The sequence below is a fragment of the Onychostoma macrolepis genome, chromosome 10, assembly GCF_012432095.1.
Source record: "Onychostoma macrolepis isolate SWU-2019 chromosome 10, ASM1243209v1, whole genome shotgun sequence".
Taxonomy (NCBI): Eukaryota; Metazoa; Chordata; class Actinopteri; order Cypriniformes; family Cyprinidae; genus Onychostoma; species Onychostoma macrolepis.
This window is the reverse complement of record NC_081164.1, coordinates 21,514,603-21,531,353: the sequence shown is the minus strand read 5'-3', so window position 1 is coordinate 21,531,353 and position 16,751 is coordinate 21,514,603. Positions and strand designations below refer to the sequence as shown.

The window sequence follows — 16,751 nt, the reverse complement described above, 5'->3', positions numbered from 1 at the left end:
TAAAGCATACTCTACCTGTGCTCCTCATTTGTGGCAATTAGGCTTGACACGTTTCTCAAGATGCCACCACCACTTTCTATTATGGCAAGGGTGTTAGTTTGGCTTCTGTATGTTAGAGTGCTCACTAAAAACGCCAAAGCTCCAGGAACAGTACAAATATCAGCTTTGTTTTCAGTGCAATGTGCTGATAAGTTCCAAAGGGCGCTCAAGACACTTTTTAATGTGGATTCCTGTAAGATAAGACCATTTCCTTAAAGACTGAACGGTTTGTTTGCATTCATACATTAATTATTAAAGAGTTTCAGAGACTCCTCACCTTCTGAACCTCTAAGGCACACTCCATCAGGGCTCTAACACTGCCAACTTCTCGCAAGATCTTCTTACTGTTCACATCAGCTCGCCATGAGAGGTTCCTCAAAACACTGGCAATTACCTAAAGCAGTACAGAGCTTCTTAGTACAATAACGTGAGATTAATGTCTTTCCTTTTGGTGGCGTGCATGACTATGCATATACTATTTTTAAATTATTTAAATATTCAAATAATGACATGAATTTCCAAACAATTATACCTGCTGTAGGTCCTCACTCTCTGACTTTAGTTGAGCTACCATGGCCCTCATGCAACCTTTCATTGAGCAAAGTGTAGCCTGCAAGCAAAACCAGAAAGTAATTAAATGCAATAAAAAACACTAAATGGAAATGATGAGAGACAATGATAAGAGAAATAATGCACCTTGTTGGCTACATCTCCAAAGGTTAGATTAGTTAGAGCCATTCCAGCATATCGTCTTAGTGTAACACTGTAGTGATCATTGGTAAGACCGTAAATCTCACAGTCTACCTGCAGCAGCTCCCCAATTGCCTGAAGACCACCTGCATAAACAGTGCATTGAAATATTCAGCCAATGAGATTTACATTTTAGGTTTTTCAATGTCTAACATGAACAAACAGAAGGACAATTATATAAGTTTCAATTATAATTTTGCAAAACCTACCAAGCTCATTCATCGCGTGCCTGTGCTCTTCATCAAAGGAAAGTTTCATGAGAACACAAACTGCTGGGCAAATCTGATGCTCGACTGGTGAAGGCACTGCAGTGAAGGCAAAAGTATGTTAATGAGGTTGTAAAGCTCCACATATATTAATTATGCGTCAACCCACTTAGAAGTTATTAAGTCATCCATTAAGCTCCTTCCCATTAGAGTTTTCATGTGAATCACAGTATACACTACAATATATTAGATACATATAGACCAGTATATTACTGTGGTTGACATTTAAATGGCTAATGCATATGCATCAGATTCACTGTCTGATTTACGTTGATATACACATAACAGGGTTATGTACTAAAAATGACCATAGACTAAAACTGAAATATTATTTTTAAATATCACATTAACTAAAATAAAGCTGAAATAAAATTAAACACATATTATATGAAAAACGTCAACTTAATGTTAAACTAAAAAAATGCAACTAACTGAAATAAGTTGAAATACTAAAATTACTAAAACTAAAACCAAAATAAATTCAATATAAATAAATAAATATATATAAACTAGTAATAAGTAATAAAGTGACAGCACCACAAACAATTTATAAAACTAAAACTACAAATATAAAAATAAAACCTAATTCAAAATATAAAAAATAAATTTAATCTAAAAAGAAATATTAAAACTTGTAAAAAATGACAAAAACACATAAATCAAAAATAAAATGAAAACTATATAAAATAGGCAAAATATATAATATTTAAAATATAAAAAAGACAATAGAAAATATTCATAAATACTATATGAACTTTAAATGACAGCTAAATGTGCACAAAAATTGCTGAAATTAAAAGAACAACAAAATTAAGTAAAAAAAAAAATTAACAAAAGCAAAAAAAAAAAAAAAAACTAAATACAAAAAATTATTTATCCATTTAATTAAATCCATTTAAAACACTGTTGGTAAATTTTGAAACCAACACAAGGATGAGAAAACACTTCTATTAATCCACACAGTAACTACAACTAAAAATAATGGTACCGCAAGGATACCATGTCACGTCCCACTGCGCTATTCCTGACACCTAGCATACATCAGTGCGAGATATATTGGGTCTCACTTGGGTTCTTGTCCTGGTCCACACCACGCTCATGGCTTTCCTGCCACTCCCAGCATGTCTCGCAGTACGCTCTGATCTGCTCCAGTAGGTGGAGCACCCGGATTTCCCGCCGGCCGCGCTTGTCATCGGGCTGCGAGTGGATAATGTTATGCAGGGCAGCGCTGGCCCTCGCCCGGGCCTCTTTGCTGCCGCGGGAATTTCCAAGCAACACGGAGTCCTTGTCATTACCGTGGAGGAGCTGGATGAGCAGTGGCAGGCAGCCGGACTGACGCATGGCGATGCAGCTGTCCTGAGAGCTCGACATGGCCAGGAGGGTGCGAGACATGTCGTCTTTATCATGGGTGCCCAGCATGGACAGCAGCGAGTACACCATTTCCACCTAAGCATATGCAGACTTGATTAAACTGATGCATGCTGCTTGATGTATGATGCTTTCAATCGTCACAGCAAGTCATTTTAGCACTGAGAATCTAGCTCTAGTTAACCTTAGTGCCCAAATGGCTGGTCAGTCGGCGTGGAACGGAGTAACTTCCAGCACTGCTCATCTCACTGGCGGCGTCATGATCGACCCGAGAACTTGAGCCCTGACAGACAAAAACATAGAAGGCAGATTCAAAAAATGTTCTCAATAAACAATAAACATGCAGGTCTTCAGCAAACCTAACCAAACACCTTTTAAAATTACAATAGTAAAATTTTTCTGTTGTATTTATGATATACCCTACAAAAAGTCAATAGGTAAATATATATTAAAATGTACATTTAAATATAAATATAATAATACCGCGGCAGAGGTCGCGGCAGCCCTCGTGTGAAGACCGAAGAGTGTAAAGACCATTTTTGATTTTTATTTGTTATCTATTTTAATTTTAGTTAAAGTTGGAGTAATGTTTGTCATTTTATTAGTTTTTTTATGTCTGTCTGTATAGGTTTTTTATTAAGTTTTAGTTTTATTTAATTTGAGTTATTTTAGTACTTCAACAAACTACATGGAAATTGTTACGACCCTTTTAAGATTGTCTAGGGGTAAAAGGAGTAACATTGAGATTATGGCAAATCTGTAGAATGACGGAGGCAGCAAGAGACAGTGCAAGGACACAAACTGCCAACGAAAGTGATTTATTATATAAAGTGAAAGAATCCATAACACTACAAAGTATATTTACAAAAATATAAATCATTAAAGAAACAACCAATATGTACAAGTATTTACAAAAAAATATTGTATGATTAGGTAAGTAAACGAGTCGTGTTTTATTACATCACTGAACTTGTATTATAATAAAAAGACCTTTCAATCATTGTATATATTTTACACCCTACAAAATGTCATTGTTTACGTCAAACAGCATCTACAGCATGTCCACAATACAGTGTTTTGAATGCAGGGACTATGCATAGGTAAATATGTGAATATTTATATTTACATTTAAATATAAATAAATGTACATTTAGAAACTGTATTTATATTTATAAATGTAAAAAGAAATTTCTAAAGGTAAATAACATTTATAAATTTAAATATTTAAATTATAATTATATTAAATTATATTATTATATTTTAATTTTTTTTAATTATATTTATTGCACTTATAAATGTATATTTAAATGTATCCATTTATATTGAAATGTAAACATTTTTGCTTAGAATATTGTATGTTAAGGTAAGGGAAAGGGAATTATAATTATTTATGCAAATAAATAAAATTTAAAAACAAATGTTACAAATTAAAATTGCATAAAATACACTTTACAAACACAAAAATGGGGGCAAGTCTCTTTGCTTAGCAAACAATGTATGGCTCGTGTGTCAGACTCGATCCCTGCACCTAATCCAGCGACATACCGCTCGCACCATCTGTCTGAAAAATACCATGCGGCATTAATGCGAGTGAAATAGTATGGAGTACAAAAAACCCTCCTGTTTCTGCTTAGAATTTCAAAGTCCAACTAGGGCTCTATGATGAACAATAAAACCATTAGCATCTGCATTCAAATCATTATTATTCAAAGCACACCAAAGCTCTTGGCACAGACTGAAAGGCCTTTTTAAAAAGGGCCTGAATCCTTGGCACCCACTGGCAGAAAAAAGGGCCACCGGAGGACACTTCTGTTCATGAGACCCATCAACAAAATGAGTCTAATTTAGTAGGAGACGATTGCAAATAGATACAGTACTCACCTGTGAGCAGGCCGCATTACCAGCGCCAGCATCTCCTGCAGCGTGAGCTCCTTCGGTCTGCGTCACAGGGTCATGCTTGACCTGAAGATTCAATGAGGAGGAATGAGAAACAGCATGTTAAACTGAGCAAATCACACCTGCAATGCTCTGTAAGCCACTCTGTGCAAAACAAGACAGGTGGACAGAGAGCCTCTCTGGCTATAGGGGACGGATAACCTGTGTAATCAGCTCTGTGAAGTGCGGATAATTCAGCGTATAGAGATACTAAACGAGGCTGAGTCTTCAGATACAGGACAGCAGCTGCAACAGCATCAGACTCTTCCTGACCTACATTGCTTTCTCATTCAGCCGGCGGGATTACGGCAACAGAGGGGCAGGAAACGCAAAAGTGTCCGATAGGATTTATCAACTCTGAGCATGTCAGTGAACATGCATACAAAAACTATTTTACTATATAAAATATCCTTTAATTCCTGTAGCACAGTAGAGTATTGCACTAGCAATGGTCAGGCTTTTTTTTTTTTTTTGTTATTTATTTTTTGCATTTTATTATAATTATTTTTCATTTTTTTTACAGTAATAAATGTATAATTTAATTTATATTTACATTTAAATGTAATATAAAATATTTCCATTATTTTGCTCAGAATATTGTATGTTAAGGTAAGGGAAAGCTCTGTTTAATTGTATCACTGAACATGTATTATAATGAAAAATCTTTTAATCAAATAATTACAGATAAAATAATTTATTATTTTGTTTGTGGTTACAAGTAAATTGTGCTTTCTTACTGTTAATATTGCAATTTTTGTGCTTAAAGCCTATAAACTAATAATACTATAATATAAGTACTAAATGGGTACTATTTTATTAATTAATTTTGAATTAACTTTTTTAATTAGTTTTGAATTAGTTTTTATATTTTCAGTGTTTTAAACTTTAGTTTCTTCAAATTTGTTATGTGCTTCTGTCAATCATATATATAAATAAATACTTTAAAAAAAATTAGTTTTGATTAGTTAGGACTTCAACTTACAAAAAAAATTCAATAAAGATGTATATCTTGAATGCCTAATGCACACATGTAAATGCAATACAAAAAGCTCTGTGCATCCTCAAGCTAGGTCACATTAATGTTTTTTTTGCGCTCAGTCACACAGAACACGATCCATTAGTACAGCAAGCTCATTCAATTAAACTTTTATGGCTTCAGTGTTTATGCACAGATGCATTTTCTGTGCACCATTTCCGTTCGCTTCTTTATAAGCTCTAAAAGCGGAACATTACAGACTGGAAGAAACGCAGCAAACACTGATGCTGAGATGGAAATTACAGCCTTTCTAAAGCAAAGGAATTAAATGCAAAAGGAGGAACAAATGCTTGCACAATCTGACCACAAATTTCTATACTGACAAGATTAAACTAGATTTCACAAAATGAGTTTCACTTGTTCACGGACACAAATGAAGGACATAATACCAAGCTTTTGGGGAACCAACATATAGAACAGGTGTAGTCAAGTTCAGAGGCCAAGAGGGCCGCGTTTAAACTACATACGATGTGAAGGGCCACAAATTACAATTTGCATCATTAGACTTTATTTAAGACAATATTTGCAGATTTACTGATTTAGAAATACAGTTTATCTAAGTCTTGCTTGTCCTTATAAGACTGAGCATGAAAATATATATATTTTTTAAAAGAGTAAAAATCTGGGACAAAAAAATTGGATTAAAAGTTTGTTTTGCTATATTGAACATGCTAAAACTAAAAACATTCTTGAGCAAACAGTTCACAAAGTACTTTAGAAAGAAGTATTATTTTTCATATTTATATTAACTATATTGTATCAATATTTTATTTTTTAAATAGATATCACTATTCTCCCACCATGATTCTGAGAAAAAATAAATAAATAAAAAACAAAATAACATGTAAATTACTAGAGTTTCTAGAAAAAAATTGCTGCTGTCAATTTATAGAATACAATATTCAACGAATTGATAAAAGTTAGGCAAATGATTCAAGATTTGCTCAAAGACTTCACTTGTTTCATTCCTGAATGAATCAATGTTTTTTGAACGAATCTCAGTTTAAATCACTTGTCTCCAGCTGCTGGCGTTATGTTGTAATTGATGCAATCTTTATTTGAAGCATGGTCACTTTCAAAAAAGTGATTTATTCTATTTTCGCTAGACAGCAGTGTTTATATCCGAACTATAAACTTTTATTCCAGTACTTCTGTGATTATTTGAATGTTTGTAAGACAGAAATAACGATACAAAAGACTTTGTAAAGATGTTTCATATAAGTAAACTGCTCTCTCTGGATCAGAGGCAGCACGAGCACAGATTTGAACGTTACCCAAGGCATAAGTGAACTAAGCGGCTGCTTAGGGCCCCCGTGTCCACCAGAGGGCCCTCTAGAGTAGCCTACATGTTTATTTTATTTTATTTTAATTTGTGATATATTATGTCAATGGACAGTGGTAATTATACAAAAGCGCAATATTAAATTAAATAATCTATACATATCATTTATTAACAACATGTAAATTGACCTATTTCTCCCGAAATACATTAAAGTAATTGGCCAGTTAACTAGGAGAAAACAGAGTAAACTTAATAGTAACCTACACAATGTGTATTTGATAAGAATAAAACACGTCATCCATTAGGCTAATTGAAAGGATTATTTTGCCGCTTTCCATAGAAATCAGTGTGTAGCCTATTTAACAAACTAAATGTCTTTTTTACTTAATTGAAGTGTATTTAAATGTCTGAAACCTAAAATAAACTTTATTCAGATGAAAAGCACTGAGCGCGTCTGTCTTTTTTCTTTTTTCCCTGAGCTTGTCTTTCTCTGGCTCAGCGCCAGCCAAAGCGTTTTGCGTCAAATGGTTCAAATCGACCGCGTTTTGGGGGTGGAGGAGGGACAAATTCAGCATGTGGGTTTTGTGGCACAAATCAGGGGTGCATTTCTCAAAACCATCGTTAGCTAAGAGAGAACTTGCGACCATAGCTGCTTTTGGGAAACGCACCCCTGATCAGCTCAGACCCCCCCAGTTAATTAGCATAGCCTAGGTAGGGCATCTTTTTGTTTTAGGGAAGCTCATGTTTGAACATCAAAACATCAGCAAATAGACTTCTTAATTATTATAATATAACATTTTACTTAGTTTTATATGAAAGTTTTTGTCTTCTGCATAATTTTGTCTTTCCTGGGTATATATATTTGTAATAAAAATAAGCTTCTGTCTCATAAACCGATAACAGCTTAACATTATTTACCTTAGTGTGTCTTTGCTATTATATTCCAATATCATTATGCCTCAATTAGCTACATATAGATTAAGAGTTGTTATTTTATATGTACAGATGCTCTCTGCTCTGTTTAATATTTACACTTTGAATGTTAAAGTGCAAATTAACACCTGACCACTCTTGTAAGTTTGGAACTATTACAATTAGAAATCACAGAAGGGTAAAAACATGCCAGGCAAACAATGGTATGATGTAAGCAACACAGCTACAACAAACAAAACTGATAATAGGCGTGTTAGATTTATAGTGTGCGAATAATCAAACTCTGACAATAACCAGTCATATTGGTGGCACAGAGGGGCCCCCAAATCAAATTCTGCTTAGGGCCCCATAAAGGCTTGGGCCGGCCCTGAACGTTACATTGTGATTTAAGGCTTTAATAGACATAGCCTATGAATCCTGTCATTTATGAACAAGATTGCATGGGTGATTTAATCTGTTCACGATCTGACTATTTATTTAAATATCCAACAGTATACAACAATAAACATACGACGCGATAATATATGGTTTAACTGTGTTCTTCAAGCCATCTCTGGTATTTTCATAATAATAAAGTATATTTATAATCCAATGATAATCGACATTGCCTTTACAGTATAGAATATATTATCTGCCTCGTTCTGTGACAAAAACCGCACATCAGCTCAAAAAATGAAGTTATTTCAAACACTCGACTGATGTTGTGGAGTAAAATCATGTTGTCCTCTTTTGTTGGACAATGCTTCTCTTTTAAGTTGTTTGGGGCATGCATGGTTAGTTACAGCGCTTGCAGAGATCGAGTAGCTTTTACTACTGCGATTGTATAGGCTACATTTAATTAAAAAAAAATTTAAAAAATCAAACGGCCTGATATTTTGAGCGCAAACTGTAATAAAAATACATTAATCTTCAGCATGACGCGGGCCACAAAATTAATGCAGACGGGCCGGTTGAGTACCCCTGACATAGAAGGAAGTTTAATCTAAAAATGAACATTTGCTGAAAATCTTCTCACTCTCAGGCCATCCAAGATGTAGATGAGTTTGTTTCTTCATCAGATTTGGAGAAATGTAGCATTGCATCACTTGCTCAGCAATGGATCCTCTGCAGTGAATGGGTGCCGTCAGAATGAGAATCCAAACAGCTGATAAAAACATTACAATAATCCACACCACTCCAGTCCATCAATTAAGAAGAAGCCAAAAAAAAATTTAAATCCATAAAGATGTTTTTAAACCGCTGCTTCCAGCTAAAATAAAAGTCCATAATCCATAACATTGCTTCCTCCAGTAAAAAAGTGGTCTGGTCTGAATCAGGAGAGAAATCTGCACAGACAAGCATCATTTACAAACCAAAACAGGTCTAAACAAATATGTGGCTGGATTTTGATGTGAGAGACAACAGGAGATGGACTTTTTCACTGGAGGAAGCGCTATTATGGATTTTTAAAAATGGTGTTTATAGCCAGAAGCAACGGTTTGAAGTTAAAAACATCTTGATGGATTTGTTTCAGCTTTTGTCTTCTCAAGATGTTAACTGATGGACTGGAGTGGTGTGGACTACTTGTGGATTATTGTGATGTTTTTATCAGCTGTTTGGACTCTCATTCTGACGGCACCCATTCACTGCAGAGGATCCATTGGTGAGCAAGTGATGGAATGCTATATTTCAAATCTGATGAAGAAACAAACTCATCTACCTCTTTGATTGCCTGAGGGTGAGCACATTTTCAGCATTTTTCATTTCTGGGTGAAATATTCCTTCAATTTATAAAACTTAGTACTAATCGCTTCTATTTCTTCTTGAGTCTAAAGTTCAATCTAAACACGACTATTATAGACAGCAGAATAATCCAGTACCTCCGCGTCAGCTGACTGGGCCTGTAAACGTGTCCGAATCCTCAGCATATCTTTTTCTATCTGCTGTATCCGAGCGACGCGGCCCTGAGGACAAATGAGGAAAACTTCGTCACTAAAGTCGTGGTTTCGCACTCTGAATTTAGAAGTTCCAGTTTCAAGTCTCTCAGTTTCAGCATCTCGGCCCACCTGCGCTCGTTTCTCCATGTCTTGACACGTGCCCAGCTGCTCCTCCATGGCGGCTCTGATCTGCCGGGCTTCGTATTCCAGCTGCCTGCGTGTCATATCGGTCTGCAGAGAAAACTACAACAGCAGAAGAAGCGTGAAGCTACAGAGATCATATGAGGTTAGTAATGATGTGCACTGAACACCACATGTGTACTGTATATACACTTACATTCTCAGTCAGCGGCAGACTGTCAATCCTTTTGGTGAGGTTTTGTAACTGAGCATAATACCAGTCTTTTTCCTTTTCCTCCTTCTCAAGTTCTGCCATCAACAAAGACCTAATAAAAGCAAAAATAATTATGTTAGATTTAAATTTTAGACACTATAAATTTGTTATAGATCAAAATGTAAACAGCAGTATAGGTTCCATAAGTTAAAAAAAATAAAATAAAAAAAATCCATAGAAAACTTATTTTTATTGATAAATGTAGAAATTTCTCTTCTCTTTCTCTTCTCTTCTGCTCACCAAGGCTTGAATTTTCGAATCTCTAAATTTCTTATAGATCAAAATGTAAATATTAGTAATATATAAATACACACACATGCATGTATATATTTAAGAAAAATATGTTAAGTTTATACATTTAAAATATTTATATATAATATAAATTTTATGAATATAAATATGGAAATATTTTCAAAATATATACTGTATGTGTGTGTATTTATATATACACATAATGAATATACACAGTATACACATATATTATGTAAACAAAAACTTTTATTTTGGATGCGATTAGTCACGATTAATAGTTTTGACAGCACTAGTAAATAGCAATATAGGTTCCACAAGAAAGAAAGAAAAAAAAAATCCATAGAAAAACTTACTTTTATTGATAAATGTAGAAATGTTTTTTTTAATATCTTTAAAAGAAGTCTCTTCTGTTCACCAAGCCTGCATTTATTTGATTAAAAATACAGTAAAAACTGTAATATTGTGAAATATTATTACCATTTGGAATAACTGTTTTCTATTTGAATATATGTTAAAATGTAATTACTTGCTGTGATCAAAGCTGAATTTTCAGCATCATTACTCCAGTCTTCAGTGTCACATGATCCTTCAGAAATCATTCTAATATGCTGATTTGCTGCTCAAGAAACATTTCTGATTATTATCAATGTTGAAAACAGGTGTGCTACTTCAAATTTTTGTGGAAATCGTGATACATTTTATTTTTCAGGATTCTTTAATGAATAGAAAGTTCAAAAGAGCAGCATTCATTTGAAATAGAAATAATTTGTAACATTATAAATGTCTTTACGATCACTTTTGATCAATTTAATGCATCCTTGCTCAATAAAAACCCAAATGGTATAGTTTATACAGTATCTCACAGAAGTGAGTACACCCCTCACATTTTTGTAAATATTTTATTATATCTTTTCATGTGACAACACTGAAGAAATGACACTTTGAAACACTTTCCAGTGGCAACCTGTGAAGCTCTGGTGAACTGCATGCCCAAGAGGGTTAAGGCAGTGCTGGAAAATAATGGTGGCCACACAAAATATTGACACTTTGGGCCCAATTTGGGCATTTTCACTTAGGGGTGTACTCACTTTTGTGGCCAGCAGTTTAGACATTAATGTGCGTTGAGTTATTTTGAGGGGACAGCAAATTTACACTGTTATACAAGCTGTACACTCACTACTTTACATTGTAGCAAAGTGTAATTTCTTCAGTGTTGTCACATGAAAAGATATAATAAAATATTTACAAAAATGTGAGTGGTGTACTCACTTCTGTGAGATACTGTATATCAGAATATTTTGCACTCAACTTGCATATTAACTTCTGATAACCAAACACTTTTTCGCTTGTAATCAAATGAATGTACCATCAGTCACAAATTTTACCACGTAAATCTCATAGTAGCAAAACCCTCTAGGAGCTTTAGAAGAAACCTTTAGTTAACCTGCTTAAAGAGATCTAATCAGCCATATGACCTGCCCATCTGATGCCCAGTGTGATCCCTTCACGCTCACCGTTCCTTCTCCAGCTCCTCCAGGTACCCAGCGCTGTCTCGACCCCCGCCGGTCACCCCTCTCCTGGGGAAGGAGCTCATGGGGCTGGGGCTGGGGCTGGGGCTGGGGCTGCTGTCGGCCGAGTGGGTCGAACCGGAGCCCTGTAGAGAGGCCTTGGACCTCAACTTCACGCCAGAGAAACTGCTGGGGTCAAGACTCATTTCTGCAGGACACAACGGAAGATGACTGGTATCACTGTACAGCCACATGTAACATTTTCCAAAAAATCAGTTAAATTGCACAGCAAAATTGCGTTGCATTGGTGTATAAGACACATTTTATAATTACATTTAGAAATAAACATAAAATGCATGTAAATAAAACATTTACAAACATTATAAACATATGTTCAGTTACTTTAACTCTACGACAAATCCTTTTTGAAAATAATCATAACTAAAATGTAATAAAATTTCAAAAGATGCAATGTAATAAAAAAATCATTAATCACATCCAAAATAAAGTTTTTGTTTACATAATATATGAAAGTTTACGGTGTATATTTATTATGAATATATAAATACAAACACATGCATGTATACATTTAAGAAAAATATGTGTATATATTAAATATATTTATATATAATATAAAATATATAAATGTATATACAATATACATGTAAATATGTAAATATATATGTATATACATTTACATGTAAATATTTAAAATATATATACTGTATGTGTGTGTATTTATATATACATAATAAATAAACAGTACACATACATATATTATGTAAACAAAACTTATTTTGATGCAATTTATCGCGATTAATCGTTTGACAGCACTAAAAATATAAAATAAAACAGTACAAAAATGTTATTATACAAGTAAAAAATAAATAATTACATTTTATATATATATATATATATATATATATATATATATATATATATATATATATATATATATATATATATATAATAAAAACACTATACAATATAAAATAAAAATAATTAAATATACATTTAAAAATGAAGGGTATTCAGAACAGGAATGAAAAATAACTATGAAACAAACTAATTATAGTGACATTGATTATAAAGAATTATAAAGTTTATTATAAACGCAACCCTAGGCTCGCGTATTTAGAGCAAAACTGAAACAACTGGCATGTGTGAAATGCACTTTACAAACAGACTTGGGCTCACGTATTTCTCTCAAATCTGCATGCTTGACGTCAATTGCATTACATAAGTTGCTTTACAATATAAGTCGCAGCCCATTTTGTTAAAAAGCTTGACTTATATTCTCGAAAATACAGTACATTAAAGAGTTTTTACATCATATTCAGCTTAGTGAGCTGCCTTGCTGTCTTCTGACTACATCGAGGCCTTCTAAGGCAGAATCCAAAATGAAATGAAATGCCACAAGTGACCGATTTGGAACGCCTATGTAGGCAGCAACCACACAAATAGCACTTGTTTCTGATGGGGTTTGACATTACCTTGTTGCTAAGCTAACGACAAGCATATGCCACGCATAAAAATACACAGCACACACAAACACTAGGTGAAAGTTGGACCAAAGCAAGTTATTATTTGAAACAGTTTGCTTTTGGAACGCACCTATGATGTCTTAGAAAAGACACTACAGGCAAACCAGTGTTTTTACATGCATTGATCATGCATTTTTGTTCTGTCTGTTGACAGCATTTTCTTACATGTATGTATATAAAAAAAAAAAAAAAAACAATTATATATAGTTATAGTAACAAATATATATTCCAAAATCCCCTCTGTAAAAACCTGTTTAAAAAAAACAACAAAAAACTCTAATGTGTCAACAAAATCAAACAAGAATTTTAAACTGGCTTTATCCAATGTTCAGATCTCTGATCTGTAAATGTACACAAATTAGTGCATATTTAATTAGATAATACATAATTTGGATATTTTTACATTTCAGAAAACTTGTAATACCTGTAAAATTTGAAAATAAAAATATATAAAAATAAAAATAATATAAAATTATATAATTAAAAATGTGTAATAAAAATTTAATATATTGTTATACACACACACATATACATATATATATATATATATACACACACACACACACACACATATATATATATATAACAAAATAATACATATAATTATATGTAATAAAATCATAATTAAAAAAATTATAGAAATAGAACAAATACATAAAATAAAAATATATAATAAAATAAACTATATAATATACTATAAAATAATAAAATGTATATTTAAATTTGAAACCTGAAATTAAAATTATAATAAAACTTAATATTTGTGATCCCTTGGTAGTAACTAGATGTTTGACTTGGCAAATACCAATCAATCAATATTATAAAATATATTATGTAAGTTAATTGAATTTTTAAAGGTCTAGTCTACTAATATTACAAAAGTGATTTGCTGAAATCCTAAAATAATCTTTATGAGAATAGGTTACAGCTAAAACAATTGTGTTAATGTAGTTAAAATCAACTGGGGAGAGGACAGTGATTAGTTGAAACGTTTACCCTATTCACTTAAAATGCAATCTAGGTAGGCCACTTATCAAGTTGTGTAATAGATCAAGATTATATTGTTAAAATATGCATTGCTCACATGAATACTGAATAAGTCATCTGTCCTCACCTTTAATTCTTTCCAAGAAATCAATCTGCCCTTGCGAATCTTTGGAGTCCTCTTCAATACTTCCTTGTAGCTGCTTCAAAACCTCCTGAAAGAGAAACAGACATTGTTCTTTTCTCGTTCAAATACTAAAAATACACTATTCTGTGTGTGGCAGAGCTTCAGAAGCCATCTTTAGATAATATAACATGATGCAAGGAAGGAACCAGAAAAAAAGCATGAGAGATTTCCAGCTCCCACCACATGTAAGTAGACTTCTTCAGCCTGTGGGTAAAACGGAGCTGATAAAGAGAAGAAGAAAACTTCCATCAAAGAGCTTTGAAGTGCTTTGAAGACGCGCGTGTCAGAGACATAAACAGCTTTGAAGCTCTAAAGATGCACCTGCTGCTGCTTTAGTGCTGTGTCGGTGCGTGATCCAGCCATGATAACGCCTTGATTTCTCTCTGATTTCAGCTGAAGGGGTTTTTTTAGATGTAGGCAAGAAAATCAGCGTTCGCTGCTCAACCAAACTTCAGCGGCTCACATCATAAAATACAGCATTACGCTGAACTACAGAGCAAATGCAGCTAGGTTTGGAGATTCTGAATTACCAGATTCTTACATAACTACATTTTTTTTGCTTTTTAAGAAGAAAACATGAGGGTGTTTGCCAGTGCAAAACCCACCAGCATGATTCGACACTGTTCAAGACACATGAATTAATGAATCATTCACGTCTGGAGCACGAACACTGCATTAACTAACACCAGGTATTTATGTGACTTTAATACTTCAAGGGATAGTTAACCCAAAAATTTACATTTGCTGTTAATTTACTCACTCTCAGGCCATCCAATACGTAGGTGACTTTTTTTTTTTCCTCAATAGAACAGTAAAGAAGATTTTTAGTTGAAATCGTGGTCCTTGGTTAAGTCAATGGCTACCGGCACTCTGAGAGTCAAAAAAAGCATTTACAGACAACACAAAATGAATCCCCGTGGCTCCTGATGATATACTGAGGTCTGATATATTTGTGGAGCGAAATGATCATCTGTGCAAGAAACCAAACATTATTTACAACATTACCACCTGTAATCCAGAGCCTTAGGAAAAGATTCAAGATTCAAAGTGTTTGTCGTCATGTGCACAGTGAGGAAAAACAAGTTTCCCTGTACAATGAAATTCTTTCTTTGCTGTCCACAATGAATGCCAAGTGCAAACTATGTAAAAAAATAAAAACACAAATACACATAGATACAAACAAGCATAATAAAAGTACAGCTATGTTGCAGAAGTAGAAATATAGACTATGTAAATAAAAATATAGACTAAGTACATCTGCGAGTGTGCAATATTGCAATATTGACTTGAGTGCAAAACAATAGTACAGTAGCCTGTAGTGAATTGAGTGCAACTATAATAATAATAGCAGCTCTAGCATTAATAATGTGCAAATTGAGCTGTAGCAATTCAGTCCACCTATTCTATGAGATAGAAACTCGGAAATACGATTCTTTCTGTGAACTGATTCTTTCGGACAGTTCCTTTCAATGAACTGGTTCAAATAAACGATTCACAAGTTCCTTTACATAATGTAATGTATACACAATTATATTATCAAAGCATCCAATAATGGTGTCAAATGGATGTTTTACATGTCTAAAGAATAAAAAGTGAATAAACTCGTCTTTATCAGCTCACCTTTTACATAAACCATGGCAAATCATAAAAACTTTCATTTCTCCCCTTCATTCAATCTCTCAGTTCACACATGCTCATAACAGCGGCTCATCGGTCAAACTGTTTCAGTGAGTGTTGGAGGAACTGGACTGGTTCGTCTAGTTCACTAAAAAGAACCAGTTCAAAAGAAAGATTCGTTTGTGAACTGGACATTACTCCAGACTGTTTGCCTGAGGCTCTGGATTACAGGTAATAATGTTGTAAATAGTGTTCAGTTTCTTGCACAGACCGATCGATTCGCTTCATAAGACCTCAATATATTTTCAGGAGCCACAGGGATTCATTTTGTGTTGCATGTATATGCTTTTTTGACTCTAAATGTGTCGGTAGCCATTGACTTGCATTTTATGAATCATCAAGGACCACAGTTTCAGCTAAAAATCGTCTTTATTGTTCTACTGAAGACAAAAGTCACCTACATCTTGGATGGCCTGAAGGATGAGCAAACAGCAAATTTTTATTATCCCTTTAATGTTAGAGGTTTAATCAAATTGCATAAATGATCGTCGACTAGAAATGTTTGATTAACAGCACTTTAACCATTTCAAAGTCATCCTCAAGCACATATACCAGCACAATAACATTAAAGGAAAAACATATCTGCAGAACTCACCGCTGAGGTTTTGCTCAATGTCCCTTTAAGGTTTCATAACCCAAACCCTCGATGACGCCAGTATGGTCCCAAAACCATATCAAAC

The 16,751-nt window shown here is 33.7% G+C and overlaps 1 protein-coding gene across 5 annotated transcripts in view; it reads right to left on the bottom strand.

Moving 5' to 3' along the window:
* The window catches only part of apc (APC regulator of WNT signaling pathway), a 48,633-nt gene that overhangs the window by 6,843 nt on the left and 25,039 nt on the right, over window positions 1-16,751 (bottom strand). For 3 of the 5 annotated variants that reach the window (XM_058788645.1, XM_058788647.1, XM_058788646.1), the window contains 13 exons: window positions 14,338-14,422; window positions 11,686-11,887; window positions 9,863-9,971; window positions 9,655-9,768; window positions 9,469-9,552; window positions 4,305-4,385; window positions 2,608-2,706; window positions 2,123-2,501; window positions 999-1,094; window positions 736-875; window positions 572-649; window positions 317-433; window positions 16-230 (listed from right to left, as the gene is read on the bottom strand). In XM_058788645.1, the coding sequence (XP_058644628.1) occupies window positions 16-230; window positions 317-433; window positions 572-649; window positions 736-875; window positions 999-1,094; window positions 2,123-2,501; window positions 2,608-2,706; window positions 4,305-4,385; window positions 9,469-9,552; window positions 9,655-9,768; window positions 9,863-9,971; window positions 11,686-11,887; window positions 14,338-14,422 (1,799 nt within the window). Of the gene's footprint in view, window positions 1-15; window positions 231-316; window positions 434-571; window positions 650-735; window positions 876-998; window positions 1,095-2,122; window positions 2,502-2,607; window positions 2,707-4,304; window positions 4,386-9,468; window positions 9,553-9,654; window positions 9,769-9,862; window positions 10,190-10,524; window positions 10,592-10,697; window positions 11,040-11,685; window positions 11,888-14,337; window positions 14,423-16,666 lie in introns of those variants that run through there. The other 2 variants (XM_058788648.1, XM_058788649.1) reach the window with 2 other exon arrangements.